This window comes from Zeus faber, assembly GCF_960531495.2.
Source record: "Zeus faber genome assembly, chromosome: 21".
Taxonomy (NCBI): domain Eukaryota; kingdom Metazoa; phylum Chordata; class Actinopteri; order Zeiformes; family Zeidae; genus Zeus; species Zeus faber.
The window spans coordinates 7001108-7023722 of record NC_137208.1 but is presented as its reverse complement, the minus strand read 5'-3'; the positions used below and the strand labels follow the sequence as shown (position 1 = coordinate 7023722).

Below are 22615 nucleotides of genomic sequence, written 5' to 3'. Positions count from 1 at the left end.
GGAAACAAAGTGCGACGGTTCTGATGTTCCGGCTTGTGTTGCTGCGGGCCGCTAAAGCTGTAACACCGTCGGTGTTTCTGTCAAAAAAAAAAAAAGTCGAACTAAACTCCACAAAACTAAAATAAGGTTTGTTGAAAATGAAATGACTACATAAATCTGTTTGGTTTAGTCAGTACTTTCCCACCACAGTGATTTACTTCGCAGGGATTTAAATCTGTGAGTGAGTGTAACGTGGCTCTCACCGCTTAGTCGTTCGGCGTTAATAACAGTACTGTTTATATCTTACGTTAAAGAAATAACACGTGCATAGCAAATATTTAGTGCACTGATAACGTTAACAATGCGTATTTTATGTACAATTTTTAATAAAAATATGTATCATAACCCATGCACATCAAATCTTTCTTGTGGTTACAAGAGCAGCTTGGTTAAAGTTAAACTCTGAGCCGTTTCAGGAGAGGTGTGAAGAGAACTACTGCAGTGATATTTCAGTAAATCACCTTTTAAATCATGTTTCCGTCACGCATATGCACTTATATTTCTGCATTTGTGTCATGCATATGCACTTGTATTTCGGCGTTTTTATCATGCATATGCACCTTTATCCCAGAATTATATCATGCACATGCACTTTTGTCTCCATTTCTATTATGCATATGCACTTGTATTTCTGCATTTATATTATGCATATGCACTTTTATTTCTGCATTTTGATCATGCATTTGCACTTTATTTCCGCACGTATATGATGCATATGCACTTTAATTTCTGCGTTTTTATCATGCATATGCACTTGTATTTCTGCATTTGTATCGTGCGCATGCACTTTTATTTCTGCATTTTTCTGTCGTACATATGCATTTTTATCATGCATCTGCACTTTTATCTATCTTATGTCGTATTTATTTCACCATTTTATTTTTTTATCTATTTTGTGAAGTGTGTTGAGGTGGGTGAGGGTGGGGTGATAACGCACTTTAAAAAGTACATAATTCGTTTGCTAAAAATACAAGTAATTATTTATTGTAACTTTTTCCACCCTGCATATTTGGGTGAACACAATCCTTCTGACTTATCATTTGCTACCCATTTGAAAATTATAGACAAACACAATTAATGAATAACCCATTTTTTTTATAACTAACAATGACATCGACAAAGAAATGCTTTGCTCGATTTCCTCAGGAATTCAAACCCGTTAAAATGTTCCTGTGATTTCTCAAAGTGTGTTTAGAGTGTTTACAGATCCATGTTAAAGGACTAACGTTGTTAGAACATAATTCAAGTCAAATTATGAGTACTAAATTTTAGTTCTACTCAGTGTCATAGCTTCATGGGTGACAACGCACTGGAGTACTGTAATGAGGGAAGCTGTGACTGGTTACTTTCCACCTCCCAGATGGAGGAAGCGGCTGCAGACGGCGTCACGCTGGAGCTGCTCAGGGAGGCCAGGGAGACGGTGCAGAGCAGCCCGCTGGGGGTCATCAACACCCCCATGGTCCCCTGGTGTCGTACCAGCCTGCCTCCCAGAACCTCCTGCAACATCCACATCAAACTGGAGAACATGCAGAGAACTGGTGGGTGTCGGCCGTTTGTAAGAGCTTGGAATAGAAAATAATACATTGCTTTTGCTTTTCTCGCAGTTTGTGTTATATTCCTTTTCTTTTATTTAACTATTTAATGGAAATGTCACTCTCATATACAACATTGTCATTTGATGGTTAGCAATAACGATGAAGAAATGGTAAGTTTTATTTTTTCCTGTGTGATTAAAAGGGTCTTTCAAGATCCGAGGAGTGGCCAATCAGTTTGCGAGGAGGCAGAAAGGCGGCCATTTTGTCACAATGTCCGCAGGGAATTATGGGAAGTCTTTTGCGTACGCCTCAAGGCACTATGGCACAAAGGGCAAGGTGGTGATGCCAGAAACAGCCCCAGCATCCAGATCCACACTCATACAGGTGAGACAAATACTGCAGTGACTATGAGCCGTAAAAAAAAAAAAAAAAGAAAAGTCCACCGGTCTGAGGATTCTAATTATTGTTTTAAAATTAATTTCTGTATTATCCCCTTCTTTATCCTTGAGTCTCTGGGGACTGTTTCAAGTTTTAGAAAAGAAGAAAGAAAGAAACAGTCTTTAATCGTCACACGACACTCCACAACACATGCTTGCACACACACACACGCTTGATGGTGGCCGGTGAAATGGCTCCTCTGCTTTTGACCCATCCTGGCTTGTCCTTCCTCCGGGGGCACAGCCAGGAGCAGTGGGCAGCATACGTGGACGCGCCCGGGGACCAGATGATAAGTGTCCATCGCTGGTCAGACGATGATGGGTGCATGTTTTTTGGTGGGGGTCCTTACTGACGTGAGGTGGAGGAAACCCCATGTGAACACGGGGAGAACATGCAAACTCCACACAGAAAGGCTCCTATTTTTGGAAGATAACCCGCCGGAGCACGGTGCCAACAGCGCCCCAGGCGGGAATCAAACCCAGGACCTTCTTGCTGTGAGGCAGCAGTGCAATGCACTGCGCCACCGTGCCAAGTTTTAGTCTTTACATCAGTTACACAGTCTTCTACTTAACAGTTCCTGAAATCTGTCATTCCCGATTCAAACTCTCTACCTCCTCAGAGCTTTGGGGTCGAGGTAGAACGAGTCCCCACCTCCTGTCTGATGAACGTGGTGAACCGCTGTGTGAAGGAAGAAGGCATGACCTTCCTGCACTCCTACGACGACCTTGACCTCATCGCGGGGCATGCCAGGTCATTATCCTTGAGCGCGTAAGCTCAAATGTGTGCACAAATCTATTATCTTCCAGTTCATCTGTATATTTGGGTATGTGTGTGTGTCCAGTCTGGGGATGGAGATTCTGGAGGTCGTGCCCGAGCCTGATGTGGTGGTGGTGTGCTGTGGAGGCGGGGGGCTGCTGGCCGGAGTGGCCGCGGCCATAAAACTGTCGGGTTCCACCGGGACCAGGATCTACGGAGTGGAACCCGAAGGAGGTATAGTGCCTCCAAAGCTCTCAGACGACATCTACAGCGGTGGTATTCAAACCTTTTTGCCGAGGCCCCCTCCCTAGGATTACAAGGACTTCACAAAAAGTACAAATAAAAAAAACTCATATGCAAAGTAACCAGAAAGGGGCACAGGTAATTCAATACAATAAAAAACAATAATTTAAACAAAACAAAAAAAAGGGAATTAAAATATAAAATGTAAACATTATTACAACTATTATCGTAAGCCCATTTTGCAATTTCTACATGCCCCACTAGGGGGTGCGCTACACAGTTTGAATACCACTGGTCTACAGGATCAGTCTCGGCATCATCTCGGGTGTTTTTGTGTCTCGTAACAGCTTGCACCATGTACCGGAGCTACATCGAGAAGAAGCCAGTGGGCATGGACACCAAGAGCGTTGCTTCAGGACTCGCCCCGCCTTTTGCAGGTTCTGTTTCAGTCAATGAAGAACTCAATATAGATCAAATATTTTATATATGTATATATTTTTTTCAAACTGGATATTACTTATATGTTATTGGAAAAGTAAAAGAAGACTGGCTTTTGAAAATGTAGATTACCTTTTTATCTTGTAGTGAATAAACCCTTGACCCCATGATTTAATCTCTTCTTCGTTTCATTATCCCTTACTTTTCTATGTTCTGATGCAATCAAGCTTCTCAGAGAATAATAATAATGATAATTATAAAAAAAAGAAGCGGTTAGACCACTTATTGATGATGTTCCATTGACCAACCGCTCTGCCTGTGAGAGGTTGGCATCAGTATTCTTTCCTTCAGTCCATCATTTGATCTCCCCCTCTTGTTGGGCGTCGCAGGCAGCCTTCCCTACGAGCTCTGCCAGCGCTACGTGGAGCAGATCGTCCTGGTGAGCGACGAGGAGATCAGGGTGGCCGTGTCCACCCTCTACCGCTCGGGCCTCGTGGTCGAGGCCTCAGGAGCCGCCGCCTTCGCCGCCATAGTCAGCGGCAAGATCCCCGACATGGAGGGGAAGAACGTCGTCTGCATCCTCAGCGGAGGGAACATCGGCAAAGACGAGCTCGCTCACTTCCCCGACTGAAAAACCAAGAGTTACTACTTACTGGAAAAGAGTTGCTACTTCCCTCACTGACTGTTAACTGACTTACTTAGTGCTTTTGATTGGTCGACACTCAGTTTCATCTTCGGGTGGATACAAAAGATAGATAGATAGATAGATAGATGCATGGATAGATAACTCATAATAGAAAAAAGATGAATTGAAAAAGCTGATTTGAAATTAAATCTTTATTTTTTGTGAGATGTATTACAAGGTATTGACAGCCCATTTATATCCAGGTTGTCTTTCTATTCTTAAAAAAACTTGATCATGATGAAAAAGTTACTTTCAAGCTATTTAAAAAACATGCTAAAATAAACTAAAATCAGTAGTAGAAGGGGAATTCACCCTAATGTCTCTGAAATTGTCAAAATCTTTTATCAATAGTGCCTCTATGCATCGGCTGTATATTTATTTTGTAAGTGATTTGATTTCAAATGATCTCCACGTCAATCTTTATTCAAATAAATGACAGCCTATTCCACAGGAAGAAACTTTGTACATGAACTATTAATATATTCGTAAAACTCCTAAATAATGAATTTAATTTAATTTTGTCTAGTCTCAATCTTTTGTCAGAGAAACAGGCAGGGAGTTGGTCCGTGGCTCAAAGCACTTTGGATTCATTATTCATTTCTGCTTGACGTCGTCGTCGGCTGCTGTCAGAAGCTCTTTTCAGAGCCAAAAATCCACCGTCACTGCCAAGCTTCAAAGTAACAGTCGACACAAAGTGAGTACAGCATCCGGGCTGTGGGATGAAAGAACTCCTGCAGCTTGCGTCACCGACCCATCAAACTTCCTCTCTACCTCCAGGCAGATCGAAGCGAGGCAAAGCAAATTGATGGAAAGACCGAAAAATTGGTATTTATTTGAAATCTGTACGTACTTCTACCGTCTGTTAAACATTAACAGTAAATACTTAGATAGCTTTAGGTTTGTTTGTGAAAGGAAGGCTTTGACAACAAATAAAAGTATTGATCATTGATGAGATGTATCTGCACAAACCTTCATACTGAACTAAGAAACTAACAGAATCTAGTAGCTCCACATCTATGCCACCTTAGGTTCTCTGAACAATACGAGTCCAATGTAAAAAGACGTGGACAATTTACTCATGAAAAGTCTTTAAAAAAATATATTTCCCGTTTTCCAAGGTGTGGTTACAAAACATCTTTGGTGGCCATCCTGCATACAACAGCATCCAGCAGAGTTCCACCCTTCTCCTCCTGGGGTGTGATTTTGTACAGCTAATGCAATGAGAGCGGAAAAAAGTTTTTTTTCTTTGAAACATATACATATATATATATATACACACACACACACACACACACACACATATACATATATATATATATATACACACACACACACACACACACACACACACACACACACACACATACATATATACACACACGCGTACGCACACCTGGCATTGAGCCACCTTATATTGTATAGTAATTTCATTGGTGGTGCTGAAACATAATAACTGACTTATATACAATATATATTTATCCTTCATCTTTATTCATTTATTGTGCATTTGAATGATTATGTGTCTACTTGGATTCCCCCAACTCTCATTCAAGAATGGATCGTGCCAATCAAGGAAGGCGGACAGCAGGGTATTTAAGAAGCTCATTCTGCTTGTAGAAGGGAGAGAGGTGGTTGTGTGTACAGCTTGCGGCTTCTTTTCAGTTTTGGTTGCAGCGCCAACTTAAAGGGCAACTTTGACAATGATTTTGGACACATGTATTTTGTAAATAGATTAGTTGATTTTTGCCCTCAAATCTCTGTGTATGGCCTCCAGTTATTTTTAGGGTTACCCCCTCGGGTAACAAGATAGATATATACACACAAACACACACACACAGAGTGCGTTGCTTAGTTGAGCTGTGTACAGACAAAAAAAAAGGTCTTTTACTAAATAGGGCTATTTTCTGTATACCAACCTGACCTTTTCACAAACAACAGATTTTTTTAAAACAGATATTACACAATAATATGAATTGTTTTTTGTGGGGGTTGGGGTGCTGTCACACTAAGCATAACTGTCTTTAACTACTTGGTGACTATTATTTATTAATACATAAATTAATTTCCCAATTTCCAATTCATTTTCTAATTAACTTCTCCACTTCTGTCTGTTACAAGCAGCTTTATTTTGGAGGAAATCAATTTATTTCAAGGCTAAATGAGAAAATATTATAAAATATTATATATTAATTAAGTATTCACAACAACGATAAAACATGTTTTTTTAATTGTTAGTATTTTCCAAAGCCAATCTTTTAACATTATTCCCCTTGCTCTAGTAGCCTCACAGGCAGACAAGCCTGTTCTAGATGTGATTAAATTAGTAAAATCAGAGTAAGGGCCACAGACCTTCTTGATCTTCAAGGTGTCTGACAGCGTGGAAAGCTCCTCCACTGGAATCTGCTGCCCCTGCACCTTGGCCACCACGTCCGCACCGATGTCCGACTGGTCTTTGTCGCGAACCAGAACCACGAGGAGGGAGTCGTCACCGTCTGAGATACCAAACCTTTTAAAGGCCTCCGAGATCTGCACATAGCGGTGATACAAATTCAAGATGTGATCGTGTGCCACAAGACCAGGAATGTAAAGACAGTGAAGTGGCAGGGGGTTCATATCAAGGAGGTCAATGCCGAAACATTCCTAGGAGCAGATCTCATCTGTGTATTAATTTTCCACTTTGTATCAATGATTAGATATGATATGAAAGTCATGCATGTCCACTGCATTTTACGCCCCCCTATCTCTGTATTTATTTAAATATTCATTTTATTTTGTGAAGTATGTAGAACTCCTTGTGGGCAATAATAGACTTTAAATTAATGTAATTTGGACTTGAGTAGATAAAACAAATACTACCATTGGTCAACTGAGAGAGGGAAGACACACAAGCCCCTCTGATTTTGACGAGTAGGGACAAAATGTAGAATTTTGTGTGTGTGTGTGTGTGTGTATTACTTACATTATTATTGGGCGAAAGGTTGAAGATTATTTCAGAGTACAGACTTCTTGTCTTCATTTTTCCAATTTTATGTAAGTGAACAGCTTTGTTTGCAGCCACAAGCACTTGGAAAGGATCCACTAGCTGCAAAATATATGAATATTATTCGTTTAGTTACGGAGTGGGGGCAGTCATAGTACATAAACAGAAGCGTGTTCCCCAAATTATAACAGTAGTGATAATACTTTTTTTAAATTATTATAACTAATGCTAATTATAACTTCAGTTATATTCTTACCATTGCTGGGTTAACCAAGGCACCGTGTATGTTGCCCTCCATGGCACTTTTCCTCAATTCTGCGGCGTTTTTGACGCCTTTGAAGAGCAACTGTGTCACATTCTGGTCGGGAAACAGTTCTAGCTCCTGGATTAGATGCATGTTTTTTTTGTTTTTTTGTTTGTTTTCTAATTTGGTGAAAATTAAAATGAACTGCAACGTCTCCCAGGTGCTACTCCGCCGCTGCTCAAACGAACTACGCCGTGTGTGACGCGAGGGGGAACAATAACAGAGTTACACACGCATCGCCCGACGTGGTCCCCTCTCAGTTTTTACTAAATGTTTCTGTCTTCACTGTTATTTTAAAAGCAATCACAACGTTAAGAATTGAAGCAATGGCGTTTAATTACACAAACGCCGCTTAGGTTGTCGCTTTAACTCGTTTCTTCATAACATTTTATTGTTAAAATATTAAACCGTACACAGGAACCCTACTTCAAGCGCGACATCGTCTCGCCCGGTCCGTTTTCACCGACGGACCGTCAGGTGTCAAAAACCAGATCGCTTCCGTTTGTCTGGAGCGGGTGAAGTAATGAGGCTGCTCCTCTGAACCACTTTGTTTGTTTGTCTGTTTGTTATTTCGACATGGAGAGGTTCGAGGGGTACATATTCACCGCCCTCTGCAGCACCAACTTTCTCATATCGTGTCTGATTTTCTCCAAAGTCACCAGGGAGCAGAGGGAACCGTACATGGACGAGGTGTTCCACGTTCCCCAGGCTCAGAAGTACTGCCACGGGAGATTCAACGAGGTGATGATGGGTGGAGGGACGGCTGGATACGTGGATGGATTGATGGATGGATGGATGGATGGATATATATATATATATAGATGGATGAGGAGATGGATGGATGGACGGATAGATAGAAAGATAGATAGATAGATAGATAGATGCAATGATAATAGTGTTTTAAAACACAATGGCAGTATACAACAAACCTTAAAAATAAGCAACATCCAAAACAACACTGTATCAATTCACACACAAAAATAAACTGGAAATGGTGCGTGTGTATAAAGTCTGTACATATACTGTGTAGCTCACCGGATTAGCAGAGGATTAAGAGCAGCAGCAGCAGCGCTGTGTGTGACTGTGTGTGTGGAAAGTGTGTGACAGATTGCAGGAGGATTGGGTGGATGGATGAATAGATGGATGGATGGATGGGTGGGTGGGTGGGTGCCTGCATGGATGGGTGAATGTGTGGATGGATTGCTGAATAGATGTGTCGTCAGTTTAGTTGAAATACAAAATGTGGCCAGCCGCCATGATCTCAGACATGACACCATGCCGGCCCAGTGAAAACGATTAAACTGTGGCCTCACGGTGCGACACATTTCCAGTCCCTCATAGCCGCAGGTGTCAATACGATCATCGCTTTCGCCCTTGGAACAGTGGGACCCGATGATCACCACCCTCCCCGGCCTCTACCTGGCCTCTGTGGGCGTGATCAAGCCCGTGGTGGCGCTGGCCGACCTCCGTGGGAAGGTGGTGTGCTCCACAGCCATGCTGCGCTTTGTGAACCTCCTCTTCAACTGTGGGATCCTGTACCTGCTGTATCTCATCACCTGCAAGCTGCACCTCAGGGAAAAGGTAACTCCAGACGCCAACAAGGACTGCGCATGGGTGGATGTCATTCTTACCAGGTCCCTGAAGTTCAATTTCGTCCTCAGAAATTTAAGTACTGGAATACCTTGAAAAGTCCCTTTTGTGCTGAAGTGCTTGAAAAGCAACTCGGGAAAAAAACTGTGATATTCCCCCTAGTTTTGTTATTCAAATCATAACGCAATATAAACATTTCCAGAATCCCTATTATGACAGATTTGTGCCAGGGAAATTATAGACATAAAGTGCTATATATGATATAAATAATAGACATTTTCACTATTATTATTATATTTTAATTAATAAATATCACATTGAAAGCGTATTATTTGGTTTTCATGAAGTCATTGAAAAGGATAAAAAAGTGCTTAAAAAAAAGTACTTGAAAGTCCTTAATGCCAGAATGAACGCTGAACTGGAATCGTGGACTATTCTGATTTGAGAGACTTCTATCGCTGTGATTCTCAACCTTCTTCATATCAAGGACCCTCAATTTTATTAGGTCACGGACCGCATTTTATAAGTTTTAGTCTCTGGGACCTCAAGCTTAGAATCATTTTATTGTTGTAGGATTTAGTCCAAAATTCCATACCTGTCTGTGCTCAGACAACAGTGATTTGATGATATTTCTGAACTGGGGTCGTTATTGTACATTCGCAAATGGTGCCAACATCTCATTAATGGAATCATTGTGAAGTTTAACTATTAATCATTTTGCTGGGGACCCCTTGGAACCTCTTGGAGGCCCCCTGGGGGTCCCCAGACCCCACATTGAGAACCGCTGAGCTTGCGTGTCTGGCATGAAGGCTGATTGGTCCTGATTACTGTACAATAAAGTGTACTGCTTTAGAGTTGTGTGTTTGGTTGACTATCTTTTTAGGCCCCTGATTAAATTCAAATAAGCTCGACTGTTAACTACTTCCTGTACATCTTTGATTCCTGCTCCGACCTCCCCCTCCTTCCAGACTAAGACGGCCTCCAGACGAATCCTCGCGTCCCTGTCCCTCTCCACGTTCCCCCTTCTCTACTTCTTCAACTTCCTGTATTACACCGACGCCGGCTCCACCTTCTTCATCCTGTTCACCTACTTCATGACGCTCTACGGCTGCCACAAGTCCTCGGCGCTCCTCGGCGTCTGCGCCGTGCTCTTCCGCCAGACCAACATCGTCTGGGTGGCCTTCTGCGCCGGCACGCTGTTGGCCGGGAAGCTGGACGAGGCGTGGAAGACGGACCAGACCAAGAAGAAGGATGACAGGCCCTCGCAGGTCCCGCTGTCGCCGGGCGGGGCCAGGAGAGTGCTGCACTTCCTGTGGGAGTTCGCCACGTCGCCCGCTCGGGTGCGGGCCGTGCTGACGGAGGCGTGGCCGTATGCGGCGGTGGCCGCGGGCTTCCTGGCATTTGTCGCCGTGAACGGCGGCGTGGTGGTGGGCGACCGCAGCAGCCACCGCGCCTGCCTCAACTTCCCCCAGCTCTTCTATTTCTTCTCCTTCGCCCTCTTCTTCTCCCTCCCCACCTCCCTCTGCGTGCACCGCCTGCGCCGCTTCCTGCAGGCGGTGAAGAGGCATCCCCTGTTCTATCTGTCGGTGACGGGCCTCTGCCTGCTGCTGGTGTGGAAGTTCACGCACGTGCACAAGTACCTCCTGGCGGACAACCGCCACTTCACCTTCTACGTGTGGCGGAAGGTCATCCAGCGGCACGAGCTGGTGCGCTTCCTCCTCGCGCCGGCGTACGTGTTCGCCGCGTGGAACTTCCTGGACTCGCTCCGGTCGCGCTCGCTCTTCTGGAGCCTGGCCTTCCTGGCGTGCCTCCTGGCCGCCACCGTCCCGCAGAAGCTGCTGGAGTTCCGGTACTTCATCGTGCCCTACCTGCTGTACCGCCTCCACATGCCCCTCCCCTCGCTCCCCAGGCTCGTCCTGGAGTTCCTCCTGTACTCGGCCGTCAACGCCGCCACGCTCTTCGTCTTCGTGAACCAGACCTTCCGCTGGCCCGACAGCACGGCCACACAGAGGTTCATGTGGTGAGGAGGAGGAGGAGGAGGAGGAGGAGGAGGAGGATGTACGAACGCTGGCGTCGGTATCGGAGCCTTCCCCCCCCCCCCCTCGACGCTGCGAGCTGACGCCACGAGGCAAAGCGGCGTCTCGGAAAATCCGCTTTGTTTTGTCCCATTCCTCTAACGTCGAAGGAGGGATGTCTGTTGTGTTGGGATGGATGGTGGATGGACGCAAGTCAGATTTTTTTTGTTTGAAAATGACGGGACTGCCTCTTTGATCAGCTTAGACCTGAAGCAAAAAAGAGGCCGAGCGTCCCTCATGGTGTCAGAGCAGAAAACAGAAACAAAACAAAGATAAGAGCCATGCTGTCTGAGCTGTGAATGACCTTGTGTTCCTACTGTTAAGCTGCTTGTCTCTTCCCCCGTCCTCCTTGATTTGTGCTTTTTAACGTCGATATGTTTTCATGGCACTTATTTTTTTTATTTTATTTTTTTTGGAGTTGTGAATTACTAGCGCTGCGCCTGTGCAGAAGGGGCTGCATTGTAGAGGGGTTAGAGTTAGTCCATACTACTAATACTACGTTTTGAAGATAGATTCTAGCGTCAGTAGGATCGATACTCTCAATATATTTCCTCTCTTGCGCTTGCTTGCTGAACGGGAGGTCCTTTTTCCACGCCCACGTTTTGTCAACGCCCACGCACAACACCAGGAGGGGGGGGGGAAACACCGGGAGGGGAAAAAAAGCCATCGGCTGTGCGTCACCGTTCACCATTTCCCCAAACAAAACCAACGCTAAGAGTTTTGGGCTGTTTGGAAGGGGGAACGTAAGTGACTCATCGCAGAGCCCTGAAGCCCCGCCCCCCTGCTGCTGCTGCTGCTGCTGCACAGAGCTGAGCGGCATCGCTGTTCGCTTGTTTATTCAACCTTTATTGACATCACACGTGTCGCGTGTCCAAATTGCACCGAATTCGACGCTGCACTTTTGGTCCCCAGCCATACACCCGGCAAGTGTCAAGTAGATGGGATGAACGGTTGTCGAGATAATCGAAAGACATACATATAGTACACACAATACATACATACAATACACACAGTAAACACAGTACACACACACACACACACACATTATACACAGTACATACATACAGTACATACAGACAGTTCACACAGTACATACATATAGTATACACAGTGCATACATACAGTACATCTATACAGAGGTTCCTTCCTTTATTAGTTTGATGTTGGTAGTGTCGCAATCCTCCATCAAGGGCGTGTGAAGGTTCCCAGTCAGTGTCTCCAGCTGAGTTGATTGAAGTGAGGCCTCCCTCAATTTGGGGGAGATGTTTGAATTGGGCGACACCGGAGCAGCTCGTCCGTCTCAGTTGAGTGTCGTTGACTCGAGGGAGCGGGGGGGGGTGGGGTAGCTGAAGCCTTCTGTGGAGATTAAAACCCGCGTTAGGCTTTGGCATTTCGCATGTTACCCCATAATTTAAAAAATAGTTTATTTCAGTTTTGACAACTGAGCTGTGGTTCTTGATCTTTAAATTTTTTATTTTTTATGGATGAAGAGACCAAAAGCGAGCCATCCAGAGTGCGAAGCACGGCTCTGTAGAACTTGTACTGTTTTCAGCCTTCCTGCCGTCCACGGGCGATCGGCCAGCGTCGGCAGAATAAATTCCTATTTCTTTGTTTACGTGAGTCTTACCTGTGATGCTTCACGATCATTTTGAAGTCAATGACGGGTCCTTTTTACTTCCGTCATCGCTGATTCAATATGAACTTTCTACAACTGTCACTGAATGTCCATTGTGTGAACGTCTTGTTTTGTTTTTTGATTATCCGCGGTCTTTGGATAAATGTGTACCATGTATTTTGTTTTTAGTTTTTTGTTTTTTTCGGGGGGGGGGTTACTATTTAGTTTGTTTGCACGACATTGGCTTGTGGACATTCTCACATGATCACGGTCACAGTTGTGGGATGTCTGGTCCAAGGTTCGCTGATAATTCAGTCACAATATTGTGCGACGTTTGTTATCCTGAACCTGGTTTTATTGAGTTTTTTTTTTTTTTTTTTAATAAATCATGACAAACCCATGTTCATCAGGAGTGGACTCCGCCTGAGAGTTTTTGTCATCTCATCCTCCTCCTCGCTTCAGAGCCTTCAAATCAGCTGTGTTGCAATGGCACCAGGCAGACATTAAAAAAACTGGTTGGGACACTTGGGAGTATTACACGAGGAAAAAAAAAAAAAAACAGCCGAAGGGATAAGCTGCGTGGGTGGGAAGGGGGGGAAAGCACAAATGCGATTGGTCGCTGTGCCCACAAACACGACTACAGACGTGCTATCAACACATTCTGGTTTAAATATAGATTTATTTTTTTAGTTGCTGATGTGTTTTATGGAGTTCCCCCGAGGGCTCTACATTTAAAAAAAAAAAAAAAAAAAAAAGTTGAATTCTTGTTTTGAGATAATCATTTCAAAAAAGTATTTGCCAACATTGTGACTGTTCATGGATCTCTATCAGTTATTAATGGTACAATGTTAAGTGATGTGATCAACAAGCCCCAAAAAAAAAAATATATATATATATATATATTTATATATATTTATTTTAACCTGGCTGGGTTTACAACACTTATTTTTATTCCTTTTCACCAAAGACAGTTGCTCAATAAGCCCATTTTTTTTACTTTAATAATCAACCACCAACAATTACATTTGCTAATTCTGTAATTTTGGGTTTATTTTCTTTACTGAATTGTTTAACTTTATGAGGTTCAATATAATTATTTCCCTTCCTCTGTTAGTTCTGTTCATTTTATCGTCCTTGGGAAGTTGAAAGTCTATCTGGCTCAGTAGGAACATACACATCACCCAGACTGACACCAGGGGGCGCTATTACACAGTTCAGTGGTCCGGGGAGGTGACGATGGAAACTACATTAAAACTGTTCAGTTAAATAACCACAAGTACCAGTGGAATAATATCAGGACACGTTGAAACTATTTTCATAACCGTATTCAGGAAAAACTCATGTCACATGTTTATTATTATTATTATTATTGCACATGTATTATAATAGTAATTATTATTATTATTGCACATATATTATTATTATTATTAGTAGTAGTAGTATTACACATGTATATAATTATTATTTTTGCACATATATATTATTACTATTATTAGTTGTACTGGTATTACACATGTATATTATTATTACTATTATTATTAGTAGTAGTATTACACATGTATATTATTATTATTACTCTTAGTAGTAGTATTACACATGTATATAATTATTACACATCCATTTTGGTGCTACACAGGTTCGACTGTCTTCACAAACTGCCCCTCTCTCTCTCTCACACACACACACACACCCCTTACTCCGTACCTATACATCTAAATAGTGTTGCTGCATAATGGTTGTCTTTTGCACACACACACACACACACACACAGATAAAATCAGATAATGAAGTACCTTCTATTTATCCTACTAATTGACACAAAGCAACATATTCTTGTGTGTGTGTGTGTGTGTGTGTGTGTGTGTGTGTGGAAGGGGCTTCCATTGATTGAGCAGAGTAAATGGAGAAAACAGAGATGTTGTCCATGGGGCCCGTCGCCTCTTAGTGTTATTTACTCACTGCTGTTGTTTCAGGACATAATTAAGACACATGAGGCCTTGCTCTCTCTACACACACACACACACGCACGCACGCGCACACACACGCACACACACACACACACACACACACACACACACACACACACACACACACACACACAGCAGTTGCTCAGGAGATACAGCGATTGCATCACCGTCTCCTGGTTATAAAATGATGCTGAGATGTCCTTGAGCAGCACAATAGAACTCTACCATGGCATGAAAATTATGGGGGTGGTGGTGGTGGTGGTGGGGGGTGGTGGTGGTGGTGGTTTTCCAGGTTTTTAGTAGAGGGAAGGGCAAGGAGACGCTATTTGCTGGTCTACGTCCAGTTTCACGTTGGCCAGTTTCTCCTGCGTAGTTTGTTTCTTCTGCCTCAGAGCGTTCTAACGGTGCAGCCCACGCATCGTGTTCATGTCTCCTACATATTATTCCACATTGTTCCCATTTTACCAAAGTAACTTTTCGGGTTGATCACGGTGGTGGTGCATTTTCATTTTCAAAGTTTCAAAGAAAAACACCCCACGTTAATATCTTCATAAAAAAAATGTAATCTTGTTTTTGCCAATGATTTGGAGGCCCGCTTGCAGTACCCCCCGTGGACCACTAGGCGGCCGTGGCCCGCAGGTTAAAACCTGCAGCTCGGTCCGAGTAGCTTGGCACCTTGTACGTGAGAATTATTAATTGTTAAGCTCTTTGAGAGAAAAAACAACAACCACTGGATACATGGATATAAATGAAGTTCATCAGTCCATTCTCACCCTGGAATGATATATATGTATATAAACAGAACTGCAGCCAGTCCCGTCTAATTCCAGGCCACTCCCTACTCGCACAGCCCTCGGTCCAGATGCATGGCGGGGGTTTTTTTTTAACGAAGCCACGGTGATAAACTCGGCGACGGTGATAAACTCGGCGACGGTGATAAACTCTGCGCGAAAAAACCCCAGAATAATTCACATTGAATGTTCCCCCGACGACCCCTCATTTCTCTCACGTGCCGGCGCAGCTCGTCGGGACTCACGACGCCAACAGTGACCCGAGCTCGCCGGGCCCGCGGCGTTTCTTAGCAACTTCCTAAAAAAAGAAGCGATACACGCGAGTGCATGTGCATGTGGAAGGGAGCTATTAATACGCCGGCGGTAGGAGGAGTCGAGTGGGTGGAGGCACCGTAACGTGTGTTTTAGTTTATTATCGGCACGCAGCCATTAGGCAAACCGCCCACGTTGGATTGTTTCTGTGCGTTGACGGTAAGAAAAATAAAAACGTAATGGCGCCGCGGGGGCTGCGACGATAGGACGGCACGTCTGTCTTGGTGTACGTGTGTGTGTGTGTGTGTGTGTGTGTTTGTACAGCGCACACACACACACACACACACACACACACACACACACACAATTACAGTCGACTTGAGAAGAGGTAAAAGCCAGCAGCAGCTTTCGTGGAGGCCGTGCAGGACTTATGGGATGGCGGGACTGGCATCCGGCCCTAATCCGCCCGTGTCTCTCCCCGGCGATGTTCAAACCAGCGCCGACTTTAACGCCAGTCAGTTGCCAGGCGACCGACTGTGTCAGGAAGTGTCGTGCCAACATAATTGGGACCGTGGTTGACAAGCACCGAGCGCGGCGTTCATCAGGACGCGCGCCGCGGACTTTTTCCACCAACAAAGTTCCCGCGCGGTAAGGAACCGGGATCAAACTCAGTTCATTCCCCCCAAGAAATGTAACAGACGAGCGGTTTGTCGTGGCGAGGCGTTTCTCTACAGACAATGAGCGTAAAAAAGAAATAAAATAAAAAAAAAAAAAGGGAAAGCCGAATAGTCTGAAAATGAAAATCCTCGTTTGGGTCCGGGCGTCCGGGCGTCCGGGCGGGCACGTTTCCATGCATTACTGAAAAAAAAAAAAACCAAGCGTGTCCAGCTCTCCTGCTTCCGCTCCGGCTAATTGACGGACTAAATTGAACGGCTCAAAAGTAATTACGCAATCGTTCAGTCGCTCATTCACACATACACACACACACACACACACACACACACACACACACTGTCGGTGTGTGTACACTGCCATTTTAAGAGCCAAGTGCTATTTTTAGCCTCCATCCTCCTCTGCTCATTATTCCCTGCAGGATTACCTTCCAAATATCCCCCGAATATATTAGTGTGTGCATTAGTAGTGTGTGTGTGTGTGTGTGTGTGTGTGTGTGTGTGTGTGTGTGTGTGTGTGTGTGTGTTCGTCAAAACGTCAAATCTGCAGCAATACGCTCTCTATCCAATCTCACACCTGTCTCAGGGTCTACCTCAGTTTCAGTCTCAATCCCTCAATCCTCCTCTTCCCGCCCCAAAGGGATTCTGGGAAAATAGGCGAGAGGGAGAGAGAGAGAGAGAGAGAGAGAAAGAAAGAGAGAGCGGGTTCCCATGACGCTCTAGGACAGTGGTTTTCAACCGATGGGTCCCGATCCAAAACCGGGACGCGGCTTCCGTTTCTAGTGGACCGCGGTTATATTTACTGTACGTCCAATTCCTCAAAAAATGTAGTTATTTTTTTAACCCTGTAAAGGGCACAGTTGTTATACTACAGTTCTTAATCCTATGAATCCCATCAGATGCTGTATCCAAATTCTGATGCTGCGCTCTTATTTTGAAATGTAACCAGGCGTCACTCTCATTCCACATCAAAGCCAAGCGTCATTTTGTGGGATAAATTGGAACGGTTCAGATCTTGAATTCTGTCGTGGGCTTAATGGCTGAGAACGATTAAGAAGCACAAAAACCCCTCTGTCGTTTTATCTCTTATTTTTTTGTATTTCTTTCTGAAAATCTCCCAATTTCTGCATCGGGATCAGGGGATATTAATAGCTCAGGTGCAGCCACCTGTAAAGAACACAACTTAGCTGGAGCCGGTTGCAGCCCTGGGAGGCCACACACACACACACACACACACACACACAAACACACACACACACACACACACACACACACACACACACACACACACACACACACACACACACACACCCTTGAGCGGGTCATGTGGTCATGTGACTTCTCTGGAGCCTCTTCTCAGCACCGAACTTCTTTACTTCTTCACAGTTTTGCTTTTTCGGGGTTCTTCAGAACATACAAACTCATCATCAGGTCACACAGAAATACAATTATTTGTGTAAGTATATTTACTCACAAACATACACACATTCACATACACACACACACACACACACATGCGCTCATATGCATACCTACAGAAACCTTTGTTGTTTTGATTCCATAAAAAGTACACGTTTTGGGTACATCTACAGTGTATGTACATATACACACACACATACACTTTTTATTTTTGAAAGAACTGTAAAATTACATACTTTTTAATTATATCTATATACCATATAGAAATCAAAACGACAAATAAACAACTAAAACACAGAATGTTGCCTAAAATAAATAGGATTCTTTAAAGTGGCACTTAGGATACACTCAAGACACCAGGTACGTAGAAGCGATCCAAGCAGCATGATATCGCTCCCTTATGGAATATTAGGTAAATATTAGGTGGAAAAAAAGAAAAGTCACCATGTTTTATTAAATCTGTCCAATGAGCCCGACATGTTGTAATAATAACACACTATAATGAAATAACACTATAAGGAAACAACACACTATAATGAAATAACACTATAAGGAAACAACAAACTTAATGAAATAACACTATAAGGAAACAACACACTATAATGAAATAACACTATAAGGAAACAACACACTATAAGGAAACAACACACTATAATGAAATAACACTATAAGGAAACAACAAACTTAATGAAATAACACTATAAGGAAACAACACACTATAATGAAATAACACACTATAATGAAATAACACTATAAGGAAACAACACACTATATTGAAATAACACTATAAGGAAATAACACACTATAAGGAAACAACACACTATAATGAAATAACACTATAAGGAAACAACACACTATAATGAAATAACACTATAATAAAATAACACTATAATGAAATAACACTATAATGAAATAACACTCCTTCTCACTAGAGTGTGAGAAGGAGGAGTGTTGAATAATAATAATAATAATAATAATAATAATAATCATAATAATAATCATAATCATAATAAACAACAGGAAAAATTATAATTGAAAAAAAATAGATATAGAAGTAATTCAATGAGCCTGTGTCATTACTCGCTGTTTGAGTGGAATGAATAATAAACTTCCTGCTGCTGAATCAATTGATGGTGCAAAGTGATTTTAATAGGCGTGGTTGTTTGCCCCATGTCTAACTCCATCAGTAGCTCCGAGACGACTCCTAGTTCATATTTATGATTAATTCATCGCCGCTCCCCCCTCACCGCCTGGCTTCAGACTCCATTTAGGAAACCAAAATTTGGAGAGAAACAATTTGCGGGTGCACAAGTGTGATTTTTGACGGGACGGAATTGCACCAATTTCTTAATTTTTTTACCGTCCAAGTCAATTTGTGACAGTGGATGCATGCAAACAGGTATCAGCCATGAGGGAGTTGAGGAGTCCATTCTTTATTTTGACATTCTAAATGGATTTGATGATTGATGGGGAGGTTTTAAATGAAATAAAAAAAGGTGTCAACACTGGACATCTTGTATACGGAAAAGCTTTGGATTATGATTGATTGTATATTTTATTAACGCACGTGTGTGTGTGTGTGTGTGTCCAATGGGATGAACATTCAAGCCTTTAAAAAAAAACCTTTAAATCTCCTTTTAGGAAACAGAAAAGCTTGCATTAAAGTCACACACAAAGCAGTCTGTTTCATTTTTGAGGGTTCTTTTGAACAGCCGTGATTTCATATTCTATTCAGGAACTACTTTTGTGACACGGGCTACAGCAGGTTGCCACTCGGAAGCATCGCAACTTCCTGTTTCTAGCCACATACTGGTGAGGTTCACAGGTGAGCGTTTCACCACCTGTTTCAATTGCAACCTGTAAATGGACTATTCTCTCTTCCAAATAAAACAGCCACGTTACTATCCATTCAAGGATGAAATCGCACCGTTCGGGATCCTCCTTAATCCCGGGGAAATGCAGCAACATTACCTGTATTGCAGTTAATGTTGTATTACATTCATTGTAAGAGCGGCATTTAACACTGGAAGCGTTTGTTTCTGAGTCGGGAGCACCGCTGCAATCAAGGCCTGTCGGAAATGCTGCCGTGCTGCATTCAAGGGTCGGAAAGATCAATTTTAGATATTATTTACTTTGTTGTTTAAATATTTATTGTTTAACTGCACTTTCGAAGTACAAATGTGTACAGTTGAGTACCTGATGTTTGTAATTATTTATTATTTATAGACCTTGCCCCAAAGACTATGTTTCAAGGTTAAAGTGACCAAATTGGCAATGGTGTTATCTGACTTATTTCCTTTGTTGAAATAGATGATACAGCCTGTTCAAATACAGACATCCATGAAACACTGACTCTAGACTCTGCCTGATTCTATCATGGTGTCCTCACGGTGGTGGCCTGCTGGCAACAAACCTTTCACTCGCTCTTAAGATATCTCCGTATAAGTGTGACAGTACCCTGGAGTATCCATGCATTATGATTAAAAGCGGTGGTATCAAGGGCTGGTGTGTTTGTATGTGGGTGGATAGGGTGGGGGTGGTGGAGTATCCGCAGGCTGGTCTGGGTGAAAAAAAAAAACCTCCCAGTCGATCCCTGCTCCAAACTGACCACCGGTCTCTACGGGGACCCCAGGAGCCCGGGCGTCCAAGCATCGTGCAGCCAGATGAAACCCCCAAAAATGATCAAGCCGATGTTTGCTCTGAGCCTCAAATGAGTTGAACGAGGCCTGGATGCGGCTGGATGCTAATCAGCGACAGACACATCTATAGCAAAGTGACGGGGGAAGGGGGAGCGGAGGAAGAAGGAAGGAGGAGGAAGTGACTCCACAACACAACAGCCCAACGCAAGATGCTGCGTTTAGTAAGAATATTTATTCAAAAATCAGTAGTTTAATACAGAAATAGTCATCTATTATATGGATTACCAGACAATCAGTACTTCATGTCATGCTTTATCTGATTAAACACGGCTTCAAAAAAGGTACAAGATCATTTTTTTCTGTCATAATAACTTTGTGCAAAGAAAGTAAAAGTACACTGGAAAGCAATAGAAACACCGACACAAAGTAGAGAATGTTAAACCCCTTGAACAATTCGTTAATCAGAAGAAGGCATCGCACAAATTTAAAGAAAATCCGTGAAAGATTTAAGGCCATTTTGTACAGATTATTCTCACATAGATTTTGATATATTTTTTAAAAACACTCATCAATTATGTTTTTTTGTTTTTTGTTTTTTTTTACGAAAAAAGGAAACAGGTGCATCCCATGTAAAACTGTACATGCAAACATAGTGCACGTCCGTAAGAAGATATGACAAGCATACAATATATTATTTGGATAGCTTTAGTAAACAAACGTCGCATGTGTGTCGACAACTCACATGGTCTGTTAAAACACTTGTAGAAAAGTGTCTCAGTGGCGCGCGCACACACACACACACACACACACACACACACACACACACACAAACACAATCTTCATGGGGTCTGGAAAACATGAGGGTTGTGGCAACATGAGGGACAGGCATAAAAAAAACGTTTTATTGGCGCGAATGACACGTCTACAGCGATGGCTGAGGTGTGTACGTGTGTGTGTGTGTGTGTGTGTGTGTGTGTGTGTGTGTGTGTACGTGTGTTTTACTATACTTGTGAGGACCAGTCTCTGAATTAACTATTTTCTGGTTTAGAAGGACATCAGAAACAAGGGTCCTCACTAACCAGGTGTATTAACTCGGACTTCACTTTAATACCAGTACAAGAATGTGTGTGTGTGAGAGCGTGTGTGTGTGTGTGCGTGCGTGCGTGTGTGCGTGTGTGTGTGTTACATAAAGCCCTCGGTGTTAATGAGCTCATGTCTCGTATCTGCGTTCCTGACGATGTGTTGAGTTCAGCTTTGATAGCGGTTCCAGGAGACAGCAGTGTGACTTCAACACACACACACACACACACACACACACACACACACACGCACGCGTGCACACACACACACACACACACACACACACACACACACACACGCACACACACACACACGCTCAGAACCCACCATCTCAGCCACTGTAACAATAGATGAGTGGATATTTCTTGTACGGTAGCAAACCAGTGTGCAGTAAGAAGCATGTGTACAGTTTGTATGACATGATATCAAACATTACCCAAAATTCTAAACCAGTAACGGGTTGAAAAGATAAATGAAATAAAAAAATAAAAAACAAATAAAAATATAAAATAAAAACAAAGTAAAAAAAAACCCAAAATAATTTATGTATATATATATATTTCTTTTTTTTAATAAAATGGTGAATGGAATGCATTGATTCACCCTTCAACTTGGCTGCTTTCACATTATGAGAGTGACACAGTTGTTTGGCGTGAACAGAGTGTACAGCGTCCTGCTGAGCCGGCGTGATTTCTCTACAACGTCTGAACGTCCCAACGTCTTGGCCCCAACACACGTGCTCATTTTGCTGCATTTTCCCACAATTTGAAGGAGAATCACCCCATTTCAACACACAAAAACCTCTTTGTGGATCCTTTTCTCGTTGGGATCATTTGAATTATGAATATTGATATACGTATGATGTACTGTATGTATCAGGAGTGAAACGCATTATTTGATGTTTGGTGGAGGTCGCCAAAGACCTCAATCCCTGTGCGACTCTGCCGTGTGAGAATCGGCACTGTCGTGCTCAGAGGTGTAAATTATAATTTTCGGAGGGGAATTCCTTCACTTCGGGGCCATTTGGACCACGTTGGAAATCACTTCGCCATCTTAGCGCATTTCTACTCTTTTTGGACATAAATTCTAACGTCGAAA

The 22615-nt window shown here is 42.9% G+C and overlaps 3 protein-coding genes across 3 annotated transcripts; 2 read left to right on the top strand and 1 right to left on the bottom strand.

The window, feature by feature from the left end:
• The first annotated feature begins 84 nt into the window (after positions 1-84).
• LOC307246733 (L-threonine dehydratase catabolic TdcB-like) lies at positions 85-4081 on the top strand. The gene is made up of 7 exons (XM_080022729.1): positions 85-126; positions 1400-1577; positions 1777-1958; positions 2632-2762; positions 2854-3002; positions 3359-3448; positions 3839-4081. Exons 2-7 carry the CDS (start codon positions 1400-1402, stop codon positions 4078-4080), a joined length of 972 nt encoding a protein of 323 aa, XP_079878855.1. The 5' UTR covers positions 85-126; the 3' UTR covers position 4081.
• Positions 4082-4102: 21 nt separating this feature from the next.
• tprkb (Tp53rk binding protein) lies at positions 4103-7583 on the bottom strand. The gene is made up of 4 exons (XM_080022730.1): positions 7371-7583; positions 7094-7216; positions 6484-6660; positions 4103-5345 (listed from the first exon to the last, which is right to left on the bottom strand). Exons 1-4 carry the CDS (start codon positions 7509-7511, stop codon positions 5259-5261), a joined length of 528 nt encoding a protein of 175 aa, XP_079878856.1. The 5' UTR covers positions 7512-7583; the 3' UTR covers positions 4103-5258.
• A 411-nt stretch (positions 7584-7994) lies between these two features.
• Positions 7995-11032, top strand: alg10 (ALG10 alpha-1,2-mannosyltransferase; the record flags this gene model as incomplete). The annotated part of the gene is made up of 3 exons (XM_080022434.1): positions 7995-8159; positions 8802-8999; positions 9977-11032. 3 exons carry the CDS (start codon positions 7995-7997, stop codon positions 11030-11032), a joined length of 1419 nt encoding a protein of 472 aa, XP_079878560.1.
• Between the last annotated feature and the right edge of the window lie 11583 nt (positions 11033-22615).

What these genes read in the sequence shown, in the direction of transcription:
- LOC307246733 (XM_080022729.1), top strand. Translation starts at nt 1,400, where the DNA reads ATGGAGGAAGCGGCTGCAGACGGCGTCACGCTGGAGCTGCTCAGGGAG. An exon ending in GGAGAACATGCAGAGAACTG is followed by an intron (nt 1,578 to 1,776) that starts GTGGGTGTCGGC and finishes TGTGATTAAAAG; the next exon opens with GGTCTTTCAAGATCCGAGGA. An exon ending in ACTCGCCCCGCCTTTTGCAG is followed by an intron (nt 3,449 to 3,838) that starts GTTCTGTTTCAG and finishes TGGGCGTCGCAG; the next exon opens with GCAGCCTTCCCTACGAGCTC.
- tprkb (XM_080022730.1), bottom strand. Translation starts at nt 7,511, where the DNA reads ATGCATCTAATCCAGGAGCTAGAACTGTTTCCCGACCAGAATGTGACA. An exon ending in ACCTTTCGCCCAATAATAAT is followed by an intron (nt 6,661 to 7,093) that starts GTAAGTAATACA and finishes CGCTATGTGCAG; the next exon opens with ATCTCGGAGGCCTTTAAAAG. An exon ending in ACACCTTGAAGATCAAGAAG is followed by an intron (nt 5,346 to 6,483) that starts GTCTGTGGCCCT and finishes TCATTGCATTAG; the next exon opens with CTGTACAAAATCACACCCCA.